The sequence below is a fragment of the Amaranthus tricolor genome, chromosome 10 (assembly GCF_026212465.1).
Source record: "Amaranthus tricolor cultivar Red isolate AtriRed21 chromosome 10, ASM2621246v1, whole genome shotgun sequence".
NCBI classification, from domain to species: domain Eukaryota; kingdom Viridiplantae; phylum Streptophyta; class Magnoliopsida; order Caryophyllales; family Amaranthaceae; genus Amaranthus; species Amaranthus tricolor.
Window position 1 is genome coordinate 15,891,232 of NC_080056.1, and position 17,429 is coordinate 15,908,660.

The following is a 17,429-nucleotide window of genomic DNA, read 5'->3' on the forward strand; positions in this document are numbered from 1 at the left end:
GTTGACATTGGAATGTAGAATTATCAGAAAACAGCAACAACCAATTTTAACGAATTTCAACAGGAGAAACAGAAATCAGCATATGAACAACAAAACAGCAACTAACACATTTTTTGGGACACACAGTAAAGCAACAACAGCATAGAACAGCAGCCAACACAACCTTAACCAACACAGCAACATGTTTCAAATGTAAATTCCTTTTGACTTTGGACATATTTTTGGGATCTTTAACATGGAATGTTTCAGATGCAAACAACAAAAATTTTATGTTGTTTTCAATGGAACATTTGTATTCAAATATTCATTAATGAAAAAATTGGTTGTTTTAGTACTCTCAGGTAAACTTTTTTTTTTTTGAAATCATTGAGTGAAAAATCGAACATCTTTGTGCTTAAAACGTTGGAAAACAATCCAAACCCCGTTTGTTCAATTTTATGGTGGCTAAAAAATGCTCTCACTTGCACATCACAGAGCAATGAAATAAAATGCATACAAAAACGTTTAACTTAAAAATCATCATCAGTCAAAATCAACTTGCACCAACACGAACAGAAACTCACTTGAGAAAGGACCAAGCTTATCAAGCCAATCTTCTTCACAATCAGTATTCGAAAAAACAACATCAATGGAAGAATATTCATGATTAGGATACATATCAGGCTCAGGTGTGTAAATAGGTTCACCTTCAGAGTCAAGTTCTCTTCCCCACTTAGGATCAGTCTCAACAGAAGTTGAGTCATCATAGTAATCAAAAGACTCTTCCTCAAACGATTTCAGTCCAGATCTAGGGTTTCCATCATCGAACCCTTTATACTCTATCTTAAAAGGCGATTTGTAAGGGGATTTGGGGATTCTCAGAAGTAAAGAAGTATGCGAGTTAGGGTTTTTCATGGATGAGTTGGTTGTCGAGTTAGGGTTCTTAATGGGTGAGGTTAATGGCAGTTGAGGGTTCTTCAGGGGGGATTTAAAAGGCGAACTGGAGTTTGCCATGAGAAGAACACGAAAGAAATTAAAGAAGATGGTTTTAGGGTTAAAAAGGGAGGGAGTGTTTAATGGGTGGGTATGTTAATTAGGATTTAGATATGTTGATTAATTAAAAGGGAGGAAAATTAGTATGGGTAATGGAGGGTATAATTGAAAATAGGATAAAGCTACTAAGGGTATAAAAGTCAAAAATCCATACCAAAAATAGAAATGGGACAATTAAGGTGACTTGACCATAAAAGGAAATGGGACACATAAGCTGAATAGGAGGGAGTATTAAACTGCATAATTAACTGTTGACAATTTCCAAAATTATAGAGTTCATTTATACATATATCTATTAAAATTGAGTGTCTATACTGTATAATATCTCTAACTTTATTTTTTAATATCGTATGTTTATATATATTAATGCTAAAGAATTATGCATTGTACGGGTTTCTACCTTAGTAGATATATAAAATGATAACTAGGTTAATGTATACGGTATACTCCTAGCAACACGTTTGATTGTTGGTACTAATTAAATGGTCGTAATAGATATGATTTAACAGTATTTTCCTGAAATATAAAAAGTCATTTCTATAGTAATGCAACCTTATTTTTTTTGAATAATATATGATTCATTATTAAAGAGTCTTACGACATCTATATTAGAGATAAAAATTAGCAAGTACATAGCAACTTTAACTAACTATAACTCAAAATTAACAAAACTACGATTGTTGTTTTGAGATCTAACAATTTTGCATATCCTCTTCAACATTGTTATTTGATGTAGTCTTCTACGAAAGGGTCTTTCGATTTGTTGTAGTCTTGAGATAGAATTGAATTTGATGTTGTTGATTGTAATTGTAATCTTGGTGTCTACTGTATTATCGCATTAAACTCTACCAACAAATCAACTAGAGACCATAACTCATAACCCCAAACTCGCACGAGGAGAGAGATCAAAACCCAATATAAGGGTAGAATCAACCCAATGAGTAGGTAGAACAATCAAATATTTAATTATATTCAAAAAGTTTAAAAAACGAAGAAATTAGGAGCTTACCATCCACCAAAAGGTTGATGATGATCTCAAACCAATTATAGAGATTAGGCTTCTTTAAGAGAGAGAAGAGAGAGAAAAAAAAAGAAAGGTCTGAAAAATTGGGAGGTGGCTTGTTTTATAGTAATGCAATCTTGATTATATAAAAATTGCATTATTCATAATTTTTCATTACCACTTAATATAAGTTGGGTCTACTTTTACCAGGCCTACCCAGGACAATGCTCTCATACACAGTTATTAGGATCGGGATTCTACCTAGGATCATTGAGGGGATAGGATAAAAATCAGTAGAATCGGATCGTAGGATTGTATGATCCCACAAATATGCATTAATGCGCTTTGGACAATTATAATTTTTCTCTTTTTAAGTTTTATGGTGTAAATAAAAACTTATTTGACTTTATCTACTAAGTTTTGAAAAAAAATATATTTTTAATAATTATTTTTAAACTGCAAATTAAGAAAAACTTGAATTTTATAAAGATAATGATATAGTATTTTTAATTATATATTTATACATAAGTGAAATGTGTTTTATATGAAAATATTTTACGATTAAAACTACCCATGTAGGATTGGATTATTGGAATGTAAGATCGTATAATCTTATTATGATCCTACCACTTAAATTTAGAGATAAGTAGGATCGCACGATTCTACTATATTAAGAACTTACCCACGATTCGAATTCGTCACCTATTTTTGAATCGTAAGATCGTAAAATCGTAGATTAGAATCGAGATTTTGATAACTGCTCTCATATATGATACGCTATGCTATTGAGCTATGATTGCTTTAAGATATTTATTTCATTGTTATTAAATATTTCCATTAACATTGAGTAGTCTTGGACATTAGTTATAAAGGTACAAGTTTGATCGACAAAATTATTAGAACCATCAAAGTTTCACTTTGATTTATATATGATATTAGATTAATAATATTGTAACTAATAGCATCATCATCATATTTAGTGTATCTCTTTTATAGAAATATTATAGTCAGAGTTTGGGGAGAGAAAGAATACGGTAACCCATACCAAAAAAAAAGAATGCGGCCAAAGAATCTCCCAACTAATATTGTAATTAATGCAATTTACTCTTAAAATTATATACCAATAAAATTCTAAAGTTGGAGTGACCATAATGAATTGAGAAAATATAAAATAGTTTTATAGTTATATTAATATTGTAATTAATATAACTATAAAATTATTTTATATGGTTTTTCAAAAATGAATGAGATGGCGGTGACTCGTACGTACTTTTAAGAAGGCTTTGTTTGAGATTCTATAATATTCTACGGCGCCATGCATGAATCTCAAAGTAGAGATTCCCAGAATTAGAACGAAGGAGAAGTTAAACATTGCATATGGAAAAAGAATCTTACAAGTCCAAGTGCAAAGGGAATGTAAAGGATTACTTATTTTCATGGTTTAAATGTCTTTATCCTTTACTTCAAGTATTCCTTTCTCATCCTATGTTTTGGAGCAATATATCCAAATGCATCAAATAATCTCTTCTTCCTACAAATACATTAAACCAAACTTACAAACTCTAAATGAAAAACAACATACTTTAATCATCTCTCTATACTACCATGGAAACAAAACCAACTACTTCACTATTTTTATGTTGTGTCTTTATCTTCTTACTTATTTCTCAAGGTTAGTGCCTTATTCTTAATTGTCTTTCTAAATTTGCTACACTATCTATTGTTAAATTATTTTTAAAATTTTGAATTACATGATTGGTATAAGAAATTAAATCGTTATAAAGCTTAAACTGATGGTTAAAGCTCCATAATGCTATAACATACAATAACCTTTTGGGCTATAGTGAGTAGGGGTGTGCAAAAAAACTCGATCCGAAATATCCGATCCGGATTACCTGGTATCCGGTTTTCAAAACCGGATAATTTCACCCGGTTTTTGTAAAGCGAATAATCCGGATCGGGTTCCGGTAACCGTTTTTTTTTTAAATAAATAAAATAATGATGGTATCTATTAAGCTAATTTTGGGTTGAATGTTAATATAATTTTTCTCCCGTAGATAAATTCTTTTGTATAATTGTTCTTACTTAAACTAATGTGTAACAATATTATTCTTTAATTTTCTTAATTTTTCTTTTATGACTAGTTAAGCTAAATATTTTTAAAGAGTTAGTATTTGAATTTTATATAAAAAAAATATTTTAAATAAAAATAGAGATAAAAACGCATAGTTGAACGAAAAAAAGACAAAAAAAAAATTTTTTTAAAAAAACATTCTAAGAAAACCAGGTATCCGGTTTCCCACCCGATTTAAACCGGGTCGGAACCAGATCACAATTTTAGGTACTCGAAAAAGCGGGTACCCGGATTTTCGGATCCGGGTCGATCCGATACCCGGTTTTGAACAATATGTGACCCGGTACCCGATTTTGAACAATATGTGAACAATATTACAAACCCCCCATATACTTGGCATTGAATATTCCCCTTTAAATGATAGTTTATTGAACCTTTTTGCTACATATTACTTCATTGCTTTGCTACATATAATACTATTTTACTTTGTTCTATATAATTTGCAATATTGTTTTTCTTGGACATAACCCTACATATGGCTACAATATCCCACTAAATCACCATTTATTTTTCTCTCCTAGCTTAAAACCTATATACTCCACTAAAATACCTATTTTCTTCCTTTTCCTTGATTGGTGTGCAAACTTTGTCTAGCAAACTCATGGGGACGGACAAGAGTATTAAAAAACATACAAAATGAAACTATATTGCCAATTCAAAACAACACCATTTTACGTTTAGTATTGTCTTTGTTTGACATAACGCATCTAATATGTGCAGAAGGATGGAGAAAAGCTGAAGCAGAAAGAGTATTCACGATCACAAACCACTGCCAAGAGACAATATGGCCAGCTGTTACTCCCGGAGCGAGCTTTGGGGGAGGAGGCTTCGTCTTAAAGCCGGGTCAGTCTATGGTATTCAACGCACCGATAGGATGGTCTGGTCGCATATGGGGTCGAACAGGATGTAATTTTGACCGAACTGGAAACGGCAAGTGCCTCACTGGGGCATGTGGCACATCCCTCCAATGCTCAGGCGGTGGTGAGACCCCTGCATCCTTAGCAGAGTTCACCCTCGCAAAACTCGACTTCTACGATGTAAGCCTTGTAGACGGCTTCAACCTTCCTATAACAATAAAGCCATTGAACGGCCAAGGAAATTGTTCGGTTGCTGGGTGCGACCAGGACCTTAGAAAGAACTGCCCGAAAGAGCTGGCAGTTAAAACTGCTAGCCACGGAGGAAAAACAGTTGCATGCAGAAGTGCATGCGACGTTTTTAATACAGACGAGTATTGTTGTAGGGGACAATATGGGAATCCTTCGTTATGTCATCCCACCTATTATTCCAAGTTATTTAAGCAAGCCTGCCCTACTTCTTATAGTTATGCTTATGATGATCCTACCAGTATCTTCACTTGTACCGCTGCTGATTATGTCATCACATTCTGCTCTTCCAGGTTCGATATACATTCTTATATTCACATGTGACCATTTATCTCTCTTAGTCTTTTTATTAACATCTTTCGTGATTTAATATTTAGTTAATCAAATTTTTTGTTTGGAATTTGTGGGAATGTATAGGTCTCAAACAGTGTGCACATATCATCACAACAAATTAATATGCAGCGGATCCACGGGGTTGAAATTAATGCTCAAAACATGGTGGTCTGTCACATTCGCATTAGTATCGCTATTAACTTTGAGTAATTACATGTAAAAGCTTCCATGTTTTTGTTGTAGAGGAGAATAAAAGGTTTCTAATATCCATTGACATCAAGTATTGAGAACTTATAAATGGGAGATTCAGTTTATCCTCATCCATGTATATAGAGATATGCTTCTCGATCATCTTAATTAATTTTTTGTTCATAGTCATATTTTCACATGCTGTCAGAAATTCAGACAGGGTATATTATCATTATAAGTTGCAATCATTTGAAAAATGATCAACTTTAAACATATTAAGTCAAAATTTGCAATCATTGGATAAATGAGAAACTTTTGATGAAATCTTATTGTATACTTTTAATTATACTTTATTACCTGAAGGATTAAACCCATGATTTTGCTTAAGATCTATGATTAAAGCCTTGAAATTGAATTGGGGATAAGGTTGATTAGAAACCCAAATTGTTGAATCAATCTAATGAGTAAAATTAAACAACAATGAACAACACGATGTAATTAAAGTGGTTCACTCAATGTGAGCTATATTTACAATCTAACATGACAGAAAGATACCTAGAAAAAATAGGGGGAAAATGACTGAAAATGTTTTCCATGTAGCATATTAAGACGAGTCGGATTTTCCTATGGTCATTAGAAAACTCGACTCGACTTTACCTTTAGTAAAGCCTTATGAGTCATTTTCTGTTCTTTTTTCAATACACCATATTGAACCACTATTATTATTATTTATTACTAGTGTTGTCCCAAGCTTATCAAAGGTCCCTTTTGGACTCAAGGAACCCCAAATATGTAAACAACATCATATCAGCAGCACATAGCACAAAACATACAATACATCATCACAAGCTAACATGATGTTCAAATCACTTGAACATTAAAGGTGGTAAATTTACTACACTATTCTTAGTGAGAAAATTATACTCTCCTTTTATATGCAAATCACATACATTAACTCAATACTCCACCTTCGCTCCAACGTTCAATATATATGCCCAACATTTTTGAGGTTATATTCTCATTATCATTAGAGATTGGGTTTAACTCAACCCTTGTTGATGGCTTGATGATAATAAAGACTTAGGAAAAGGGTTGCTCTGTCCATTGTTAGAGGGTTTCCATGGTTGCTTTTGTAGGCCAAAGAAGGTTTGATCTTGAAGTAACCTAAACCCTTTCTCAATGAATGAATTCGGGTATAAGGGATCAAAGACAGTTAAACCTTACATTCGCTCCTTAACCGAGAATTTTCCCCTCCACCTACGAGAGATGGGAAGGAATAACGGATAGTGGAGTTTTATTGCCTGATTCACTTGTCTTTACTCTTGAGAGTGAGAAGGATAACATTGTCGGAGGTGATCCCAAGCCGATCCAGGATTGGATCGCTCCCCGTATTGTGTTCCACTTCTTTACAATCAAACCAAAGAAAATCAAAACTTTAACCATAGAATAACCATCATAAGTGAGTTAACCTCATCTCATTTCTTCTTTGTTTGTTATTTTAATAGTTGTAGGTGTAGTCTAGTTCATCATCTATCTTCCATTACATCTTCCCCCAACACCTAAAGAGGCCCTAAGTCTCACAACACACTCCTCGTAAATGTGATATGCAAAGTGTACTACAACACCCATGCACTTGCAGTAATCCAATTAAAAGATAACATTTGTATGAACACTTGCTATCTTAGTTTTAAGAAACGCGAGGTGCACCTAGGTGCAAAAGGTCTTTTTTTCAAAGCACAAGGCGTAGGCGCGAGCTTTTGTATGCGAGACGCACAATTTCACTAAAAAGCTCCAAAATCAATTTTAAAACATATCTCATACTTAAAATAAAGTAAAAGTAACATGAAATTTATATTATAATAACATATAAGTAAGCTAAACACTAGTTTAGAACATAAAGTCATACGATAACTCGATAAGTCAGTAACTTACTCTTGAGTTAGCAAAAGAAATAAAAACTAAAACAGAGATAAAGGTACAAAAAGAAAACAGTAGTTCTTGATGCGTGAAATGTTTTTTGACACACTTAAACAAAAACTTAAAATCTAATTAAAATGATATGTTGACCAGTGAAGATGGCGACACTTCAAGGTTATTTTCTCTCTTCCGTCTCACTCCATATTTTTACTTTAGGACAAGAATGAGGGTGTATTTTGTTTTCTATTTAATAAATACAGCTAAGAATTGAGGTGTAATTCAGTATTATTAGTTAAAGACATATAATTTATCAAAATCACATCTAGCATACATGAGGCGCATGCGGTGTATAAGGCGCAAAAAGGCACGCCTTTGAATAGCATCTTATATCGCAATGCACTTAGAATCGATGATGCTTTTGAGTGGTCGCCTCCTAGTGCATCACACTTACCTCGAGCACACTTTTTAAAATATAGCTTCCTATAGGCATAATTTTCACAAAACGAGAATGTACCAAGTCTCTTCCCATCAGACGCTCCTTGTTTACTCAACTCGTTCATCCTATGCTCACTTATATGACCAAGTATCAAATGCCAAAGTTTGGTATCATAATCGCCATTATAGAGGTGGAAACATTAGCTTATTTTGTAACAACAATCAACAACACAGAAATTAAGGTGATTCACCCAATATAGATTATATCCACTATCTATCCAAGATGCATCATTAATGAATCACAAGCTTCCTTGAAGCTTTGATGGCTACAATGATGATTTTTGGAAAATAGGAAAGAAGAGAGATTACGGTAGGATTCTAGATAGAGAGAGATTTCGAGAAGGAAAGCTATTTACTAAACTAATGTAATTTGGGTTAATTTATTAGGCGTAGACCCAATTACATACAAACAATACCTACCAAACATAAAGGGAATGATAGAATAATAACAAATTAATGCAGCTGAGTCGGCTTGTCACGTGACCATCTGAAAGTATGACTCGACTTATGAGTCATTTTCAATCATTTGTTCAAAACACTCCATATCGAACCACTATTGTTACCATATATTCCTAGTGGTTTTGCAAGCTAATCAAAGGCGCCTAGTGAACTCAAGACACCCCAAATACCAACATTACCAACCGGAGACAGAGTAGTATTTTCACAATTAATATAGGTGATATAGCTTCTTATAAACATCAGACATAAATATCGATCTCTTTCGTCAAGCACAAAAGGTATTCAATTCAAACAAAATGATTATGCCCTTTACAATAGAAAAATGTACAACTTACTTTTGAATTTTGTATTTTTTTGCTTTCGGAGAACCTTAATCTGTAGTATGATGAGTTATAAAGACGTATATAACAACAACATTTCATTACACCATTGTTATTATGAGGCTCTCGTTTAGGATGGGGCTTGGGATGAAACGTACACCATCTCACCCTAATTAATTATAACATCAATAAAGAGGTTGTTTCAGATAAATATTTGGTAGCAAACGTTATGTGCAACTTCACATTTATAAAAGGCGCACATAATTACAATTGACAACCTAAGTGTGGATCATTCTTTAAGCCAGTTTGACAAGAACAACAATTATATCCTCAAAACCGAATCGTTGTATAAACAAACATTACAACTCTTCCTAGCAACTGTGGACTATTTTCATCTTGATTGCTAATCATTATTCACTGATTTAGATGGAGTGTGTATTTATTTCTCGAACATGTGGCGCACCACACTTCACCTCAAGAACCTGATCTTTTTCATGATGGATATCCATGTCAAGGTTTTCGTTGGGCGGACTGCGGGCATTGAAATAAGAAACAAAAGAGCATGTCAAGGAATCAACTCAATCAAAAATTTCAATTAATGGTTAAAGCTCCAGTAGACGTTATATGCTTTAGCGCCCATGTCACGCAAGAGCTTTTAGGTTGTGGATGCAGCACAAACCCTTCTCATACCTATCACTCAATATTCTACATTGAATGAGGGGTTGATGAGATTCGAACTCGTGAGCTATTATTATACTGACTTTTAATGCCATGTCAAAAAAACCAATTCAACCAAAAAGTTAAACTAATGATTAAGGCATTTAAGTTTGTTATAAACCCTGGCACTAACATTCCATTTGATAAGGGTAATCAGACTATTATACTATTTATTAGTAGAGTAAGACCGCATTTTAGTCTTCAGTTAGAAGATTTTGAGTTAAAAGTTACATGTAGTAGAAAGCTAATAAAATACTAATATAAACCAAATTAAAGTATTGTTCAAAAAAGAAATAGTTTTGTCAACAAATCAATTCAACTAAAAGTTTACACATAAATTCCAAATAGAATCAGATTCTCTTTGGTATATATTTCTTGATAATATAAGAATTTATAGGTATAGAACTTTTTGACCCCTCTAAATAAGTAATTGATGGATACGCATTACAAAGTTCATAATACATAACTTTTTAGTTCATTCTATCGGTTCTTAGCTCATCCAAAAGAAAACATTTTCAAATCTCAATAAACTGAATCACACCCCATATATAAGAAACCAGCCAACTCAAGCAAAAACTTAAGTTGACGGTTGAGTCTCACATATATTATATACTCTAACTCAAAGTCCGATGGAAATTATACATCCAATGTAGGGATGGAAAAATAGGCGGATGGATGCGGTATGTCTTTCCATACCGACACCTATCTAAAATTTTCATACCCTCCACCTACCCACCACCCATGACGGATAAAATTTTCACATTCACGTCTGCTCATTTGGTATGCATTCAAACACATTCCTACCGACTATGGCCAACTAATTATATCATCATGGGTATACCCACCTCACATTCACTTTAAATCCGCATTATATACTTCATAAATCCTTAAAAATTTAACTACACATCTAATTTTTATAAACTATACAAAATAATAAAATAAAATTTTGATATCCTTAATTTTTTTGTCAATAGTTTTTCAATAAAAATAAGCAAAATTAATATAAATTAGCACATTGTATATAGGGTGGGTGGCTATCGGGTGGGACGAGTTGGATATTGGGTGGGGCGGATGGTTATGGGGCTGATAAGACCTCATATCCTCCACTTACTCACTACCCAAGGCAGGTAGGAATTTTCATGTCCATACTCACCCACTATCCACTAAAATCATACTCATACCGGCCCCAACTAGGGGAAATACGAAGCAAAACTAGTATAATTTTACCCGCCTATCATCCCTAATTCAAAGCTCCTCCAATTATTTTCAAAATTCAAGTATCATTAAGGTAGGTATTCAGTGGTGTGGAATTAAGGTTCGATTAATGTGCTTAGAATTGTGATTTGAATTAAGCGTGAAGAAACAAAGAAATGACCTTCGAGCTTAACAAACTTATTGCTTTAAATCTCTTGTACAAAATATAATGCTCAATCTCTTAGAAAATTCATAATAAATCCACATAGCAAAATCCAAATACAATGAACGCGGTAGTCATTGTCATATCTACACAAGTTTATGCTTTGAATCGAGTTGGACGAAAGAATAGTTTGATCCTTCTAATCAAGTTGAACAAAAGTTTATATGGAAAAAATGACAAAATTTTGATAAAGAATAACTCATTAAACAGAAGACAGAACATACACAATCGTTTTATAGACCAGTTTGATCGTCGTTGGAAAGGGCAAAGGAAGGCTCTACGTATGCATCCCAGGCCAGCCAGCTAGTCTTTTTTGGGGAAGAGATGACCACTTTCATCCTTATCGAATAGACGAGCTACCAATTCATCCCAACTTTCCTTCTTATTCTTCCTTTTAGACGATTCCCCAGAAGATGTTTCTTGATACGATCCATCTGAATGCTCATATTCATCATCCAAATCGTCAAAAGTTCCATATTCAGAAGGTACAAAAGCATGAGGCACAGATAGTGTAACGGCCCTCTGTAGCGCTGCTTTGTGTTCTTGACTATGTTCCCTGGCTATCGTCTCCTGCCTCTCCATCTTTTGCTTTACTGGAATATCCATCACATCATCTTCCTCTTGCATTAACTAGTTCACCAAAATTAGAATACAATCACAATTTAGAAGGTTATTGTGCAGTGGTAATCTACACGCTACGGTTTTAAAATTGGTAATAGTCCCAAAATGAATCTTGCTTTCCCACAAGTTTTTTTTTTTTTTTTTTTTTTTTTTTGATTTCAAGTTAGGGGGAGAAGGAATAATCGTTCCTGGTGAGAATCGGACACCTAGTACAAGAAGGGGCAAGGGATGGGGAACAAACTCTTCTCGAGCAGCCAATGATAGGTCTAAGCATGTCTTGTTATTGGTATTTGGATTTTCGGGTGCCTTGAATCCTCAGATATACTACTAGGTAACAAGAGCGGTATTATATGGGGTGTTTTGAAGAAATGATTGAAAACGACTCATAATGCTTTCACAAAGAGTAAAGCTGAGTCAGTTTCCTGATGGCCATGGGGAAAAAAAGCCGACTCGGCTTTATATGCTGTTGGCCAAATATCAATTCGTTATTTCTGCTTTTCTTCCCATGTTTTTGTTAGGGTCGTTTTGTATGTAATTGAGTCTATGTATTCTAAATAGACCTAATTACATTAGTCTAAGTATGTTCCTCATCCGCATTATCTCTCTTAAGCAATAATCCTACTCTAATCTCTCTTATTCCAATTGTTAGAAAACGCCATTGTAGCCATTGAAGCTTAGCTTGTGATTGATTACTAATACATCTAGGCTCGATAGTGGATGTAGTTCACTTTGGGTGAACCACTCTAATTGCTTTAGGTTGTTGATTGTTGTTTAATTTTTGCACATTTAGATTGAATCAAGAATTATGATTTCAAATCAACTTTCTGCAATTCAATTGCAGGACTTAAATCAAGAATTATGTAATGTGGATCGTAAGGTTGAATTTCAAGACTAACCTCCAATGCCCTTTTGGCTTCCTTCTCTATCCAAATAATAGCATGATCAGAAGTCGCATTACAAGAAAGAACAATGTGCTCAAACCTCCCATCTACAGGAACTGCTGTCCTAACAACCGGAGGAAACCGTCCACATCTATTCAATTAATGTAACCCAAAATCAAATTGTTTCATTAAAAATCAAAAGATGAAAGTTTGTTCTTATAAGTTATAAATAATTGAGTAACGAATCTCTGAGATTACCTGCAAAGTTTTCTTTCTACAATGTGATACAGACGACCGGGTGCATACAGCCTCCTTGGATCTTTAAGCTTGTTTTCCTCTGATGTGCATGTATCCCTCATACACCTTAAGCATAGAATACAAGGCAAACTGTACAACAAAAAAAGCTGCCAATTAATGAATTAACACATCAAAGAAAAAAAATTCTAGAACAAGTTCTCGCCTTCATTTGATGATTTATCTCTCACAAAGTATTGTGAATTATCAAAGTCGTGTAATAGAACATTGGTTGCTAGTTCAGGTAAAAGCTCATATTTTTTGGCATAATAGTATAGGTTTATTGATAAGATGATTAACAAGAATCGAGATGTGGAGAACAAAAAATCTGTCTTTTGCAGCCATGTACCGGAAAACATTGTTCTTTTGATCATTCAAACATATTCCGCTTGAATATTCTTGACTATTGCTTCCAAAATCTAACTTCAAAAGAATGAAGGATTCGTACACAATTTCAATTGGAATCTAGAAGCAGCAAGAAAGCAGATTTGGTCTGTTGCCCAGAAGCAAGACCATCTTTGAGTGAAATGGGTTAGCTCAATTTTATATTAAAGAGAAACAACTTCCCAAAATCTTGGTCTGTGCGGATATCTCCTAGTCCTCTCCTTGGAGGGGGCACGGGTGTGATCTGCCTGCTACCTCCCTCCCCCAGCCCCCCGACCCTGACTTGTGCGGGATACTGGGCTACTAAATCTGACTTTGAACTTCCGAAAAACAATGTCATTAATTTAATTATGTGGCAGTGAGGGGAAAGCCATAACATGACTATTAGAAAGGATACTTTTGAAAATCATGGCATATCTCTAAGTATGAGATGTTGAGATACTTAACGAAGTGAGAAAATAAGATTACCCCGACAAGCAAATCAAACTGTCAATACAACAAATGTAAGTAATAAGTTTTCTAATCTAATTTGAAATTAATCACTATTGTCAGAAGTTAATTACCATAAAAGTGATTTAAAAATATCTTCCAGGGGTGTGGCAGTCCTCGGCAAGAAATCATCCTGGTTTGAACAGAATTACAGAATAAACATTAAAGACATGGGTAGTATGAGGAATAAGAAAGACATGTGAGGAGACGAAATCGAAAGCAAAGCACTGAAATCAGCACATCAAGTTTGAACATAGATAAGCATCAAATCTAACAAGCATACAACAGTTATGTAGTACTGTACGCAATGAATTACATTATCAATGTTTCGGACAACCATCCATTCTCATTCATAGTAAAGATCAGCCCTCGGTTTAGGATGTAGTAAACCTGGAATGATAGGTTACCCGTCACCATACTTATCTTCTTCACCGGGCACCTCCTCTCCTTTCTGAGTCAACTGCACATTCTTATAGTTATGTAGTACTTATTATGGCATATTTCATCCTTCGAGGTACTAAAAGCTACTACAGTTATGTAGTACTTGTTATGGCCTATTTCATCTTTCTGAGTCAACAGTTATGCTCAAACATGTTACTTGAGCTAATTACTATGAGCTATAGTACACAAAGAAATCATCAGCGAACACTAACCTAAGACAAAGAAGAAGTTATCATCCTAAGATTATATTTTCTCGAGACCAATTAAACACAATTAGAATTCTAATAATACGGATATCTATAGGAAGCCTACTCGTAGATAGCTAAGCTAAAAAATGTCACAAGAAAATTTTATAGGTTATGGCGTACAAAATCCAAATCAATAACAAAGTCACAAGGCTTCCGACCATCAAACTGAGTATAACACTGTCAAGGAACCAAATCAACCAAAAACTTAAGATTATGTTTGAGGCCTCATGATATGTTATAAACTCTGATACGCCCCTTCACACAAGAGCCTTTTGGGTTAGAAGTGTAGATGCAACACATGCTCTCCTCATACCTGGGGCTTAATATTCCACCTTAAGTGAGGGGTGGTTGAAATTTGAACTAGTGACCTCTTGTCACGCTAGCTTTTGATACTATTCAAAGGAACCAACTCAACCACAAACTTAAGCTTATAGTTGAAATCTCATAATATGTTATATAGTACAACAAACACAGGAAAGATACCTGCAGCACAACAGAGTTGATGACATCTGCATATCTGACGGCAAGATTAAGTGAAACACTCCGAGCTGGAGCAATAGCATAGCCTCTAATCTTTTTCCTGTCGATATTTCCTAATTTTTCTCGATTTTGCACAGCCACCATTGTTAAAAGTGCAGCAACACCCGAGCCAAGGGAATGACCAGCAAATGTTAATGTATAATCTGGATGCTTTTCTAGCAGCTCTCTCAGCAAATCACCCTCTTTCTCCAATACCCAAACCGCGGCACTAAACAAACCATTATGCACATAACCTCCATCAAATTTCTTCTTCCCCAACTTATTATCCAAAAGCACTGCATAATCTCTACCCTTGGCCAAATTTAAACCCCTAAAGGCAAGAACTATATCAGCATGATCATGATCAAGATACACTATATAAGGAGGGGCATGTCTTTGTGTATCTTCATATGTTCTTTTAGCTATCAAACAATCTGGGTTTATTCCATAACCTCCAGGTGGTTCAAAAAGAGGTTTTCTTATATCATCTTCATAAACAGCAAGAATATACCGACATAATCGAGGTACGGGGTCAAATTCTTCAGCAGTAGCAAGCCCCCAATCCTCACTGTCATGGCCACTCGTGTGAAGACACCGCTTCCACGCCCACCGAGCACAGGCTAAGCAGTATACACACTCGAGAAGAGGTAACCCACAGATGATGGACATTGTCCTCAATGTTGCAAAAACTTAGCATATATCAAAAGCTCAAATGGTCTTGCTAGGGAATTGAGGTAACATGGCATGATCCCATCAAAGTTCAGATTCTGAAACATGGTTTAGTGACCAAAATAACTCGACTTTGAGCTCAAAAATCATGATCATAAAGTTCAAAATGGTATAAAAAATGTTGGAATTCTCAAAAGATCATGATGGGATGATGGAAAAAGGTTATAAATTAATTCAAATAAGCAAATTGAAAGCATAAAAAGATGCAATCTTTAGAGTTTTAGAGCAAAAATGTTATAAATCCAACAGAATATGCAAGCTCAAAGAGTAAAATCTCCCAAAACTAAAGAAGGGGTTATCCAAAATTCAAACATTTAGTAGCAGCAACAATGGTAATTCTACTTCTAGACTAGCTAATAAATAGAAACAGTATAAATAAACAAAACCCAAAATCCCAAATTGAAAAAAGTAGTTTTCATTTCTGGATGATTAACCATTGTCTCAGATGAATCAAGTAATGAAAAAATGCTAAATAAAAAAATGGATATTAATGTATAAGTAATTACTAAAAATAGATGTGAAAATCAGAAAAGATAGAGTAAATGAGAAAGAGTTGGGATGGAGTAGCTACCTGCAAAGTCAAATCAAATAAGAGCTGCCAACTCCAATGAGAAGTTGATTTTGGTGAGTTGGATATGGTGTGAATGAATTTTTGGATGGACATAACATGTTTGACCAAGGGACAGGGAGGTTCTCAATGTTTGTAGAAAATTTGAAATACATAAGTGAAATTATCAAAAAAAAAAAAAAAAAACCAACAATAAAGATACTTTTCAAGTTATTTCCATTTATAAGCGTGTAATTTCATGACTTGAGGTTTGGTGCTATTCGCAGTTACTAACTGCGAACAGACTGCGAACAGATGCATGTTGGTCAAAAAAAGTCACAGTTAGTAACTGCGAACAGAGTGAAATCAGGTAACATAGTTGTTCGCGGTTAGTAACTGCGAACAATTTTGTCACAAGGTTTCATTCTGTTCGCAGTTAGTAACTGCGAACAGAGCTTTGACTTTTTTTGACCAATTCAAACTAGTCGTTATACTGTTAAACTAGCCGTTACATTCATCTTCTATAAATACAAAAACCTTATAACTCAATTCACTCATTCATATTCTCCAATTTATCATCCTAAGTTAAGGTAATTTTCTATATTTAGATTCATTGTTTATTGTTATTATTGATATTTATTTAATGATTCGAATTAAAGTCTTTATGCTTTTTCTTTAATATATCTAAAAGTTTCATTCAATGGAAGAGCATTGTCATTGTGGTCATGAAGTCGAATACGGTCGTGATTGGAGCGATTTTGATCCTAACCGTCAATATGTTGCCTGTCCACTATTCCAAGATGAAGGATTGGGATGCACCTACTTTAGGCGGATTGATCCGAAGGGCACCCAATGGACAAAAGACATCATTATTAAACTCAATAAAGAGAATAAAGAGCTTAGAAATGAGATACATAACTTGAGAAGGGAAGCAATTGATAAGGCGCGTAGGAGTGAAGAAACCGAGAGGATATTGAAAAATTTTAAGAAGGAACCTTAGGTTTTAATGGTTGTATTTCATGAAACTATGTATTTGTATTTGTAATCGTTATTAATGAAACTATGTTGAACTTTCAGCATCAATTCCCTAATTATTGAGTCGGTTTTGTTTGATATATTTGCAATAGAGAGATCATCATAAGTTTTTACACGTCAAT

The 17,429-nt window shown here is 34.3% G+C and overlaps 2 protein-coding genes across 3 annotated transcripts; one reads left to right on the forward strand and one right to left on the reverse strand.

The window, feature by feature from the left end:
• The first annotated feature begins 3,569 nt into the window (after window positions 1-3,569).
• Window positions 3,570-6,094, forward strand: LOC130825794 (pathogenesis-related thaumatin-like protein 3.5). The gene is made up of 3 exons (XM_057691201.1): window positions 3,570-3,707; window positions 4,890-5,565; window positions 5,690-6,094. Exons 1-3 carry the CDS (start codon window positions 3,641-3,643, stop codon window positions 5,823-5,825), a joined length of 879 nt encoding a protein of 292 aa, XP_057547184.1. The 5' UTR covers window positions 3,570-3,640; the 3' UTR covers window positions 5,826-6,094.
• Window positions 6,095-11,034: 4,940 nt separating this feature from the next.
• On the reverse strand, window positions 11,035-16,415 carry LOC130825860 (uncharacterized). 2 transcript variants are annotated; one of them, XM_057691306.1, is made up of 6 exons: window positions 16,297-16,415; window positions 14,961-15,763; window positions 13,863-13,921; window positions 12,880-13,008; window positions 12,637-12,772; window positions 11,036-11,749 (listed from the first exon to the last, which is right to left on the reverse strand). In XM_057691306.1, the coding sequence occupies exons 2-6, from the start codon at window positions 15,663-15,665 to the stop codon at window positions 11,423-11,425; spliced, it is 1,356 nt and encodes a 451-aa protein (XP_057547289.1). In that variant the 5' UTR covers window positions 15,666-15,763; window positions 16,297-16,415; the 3' UTR covers window positions 11,036-11,422. The 2 variants fall into 2 exon arrangements, with proteins under 2 accessions (XP_057547288.1, XP_057547289.1); XM_057691305.1 differs by having other exon boundaries at window positions 11,035-11,749; window positions 14,961-16,400.
• Between the last annotated feature and the right edge of the window lie 1,014 nt (window positions 16,416-17,429).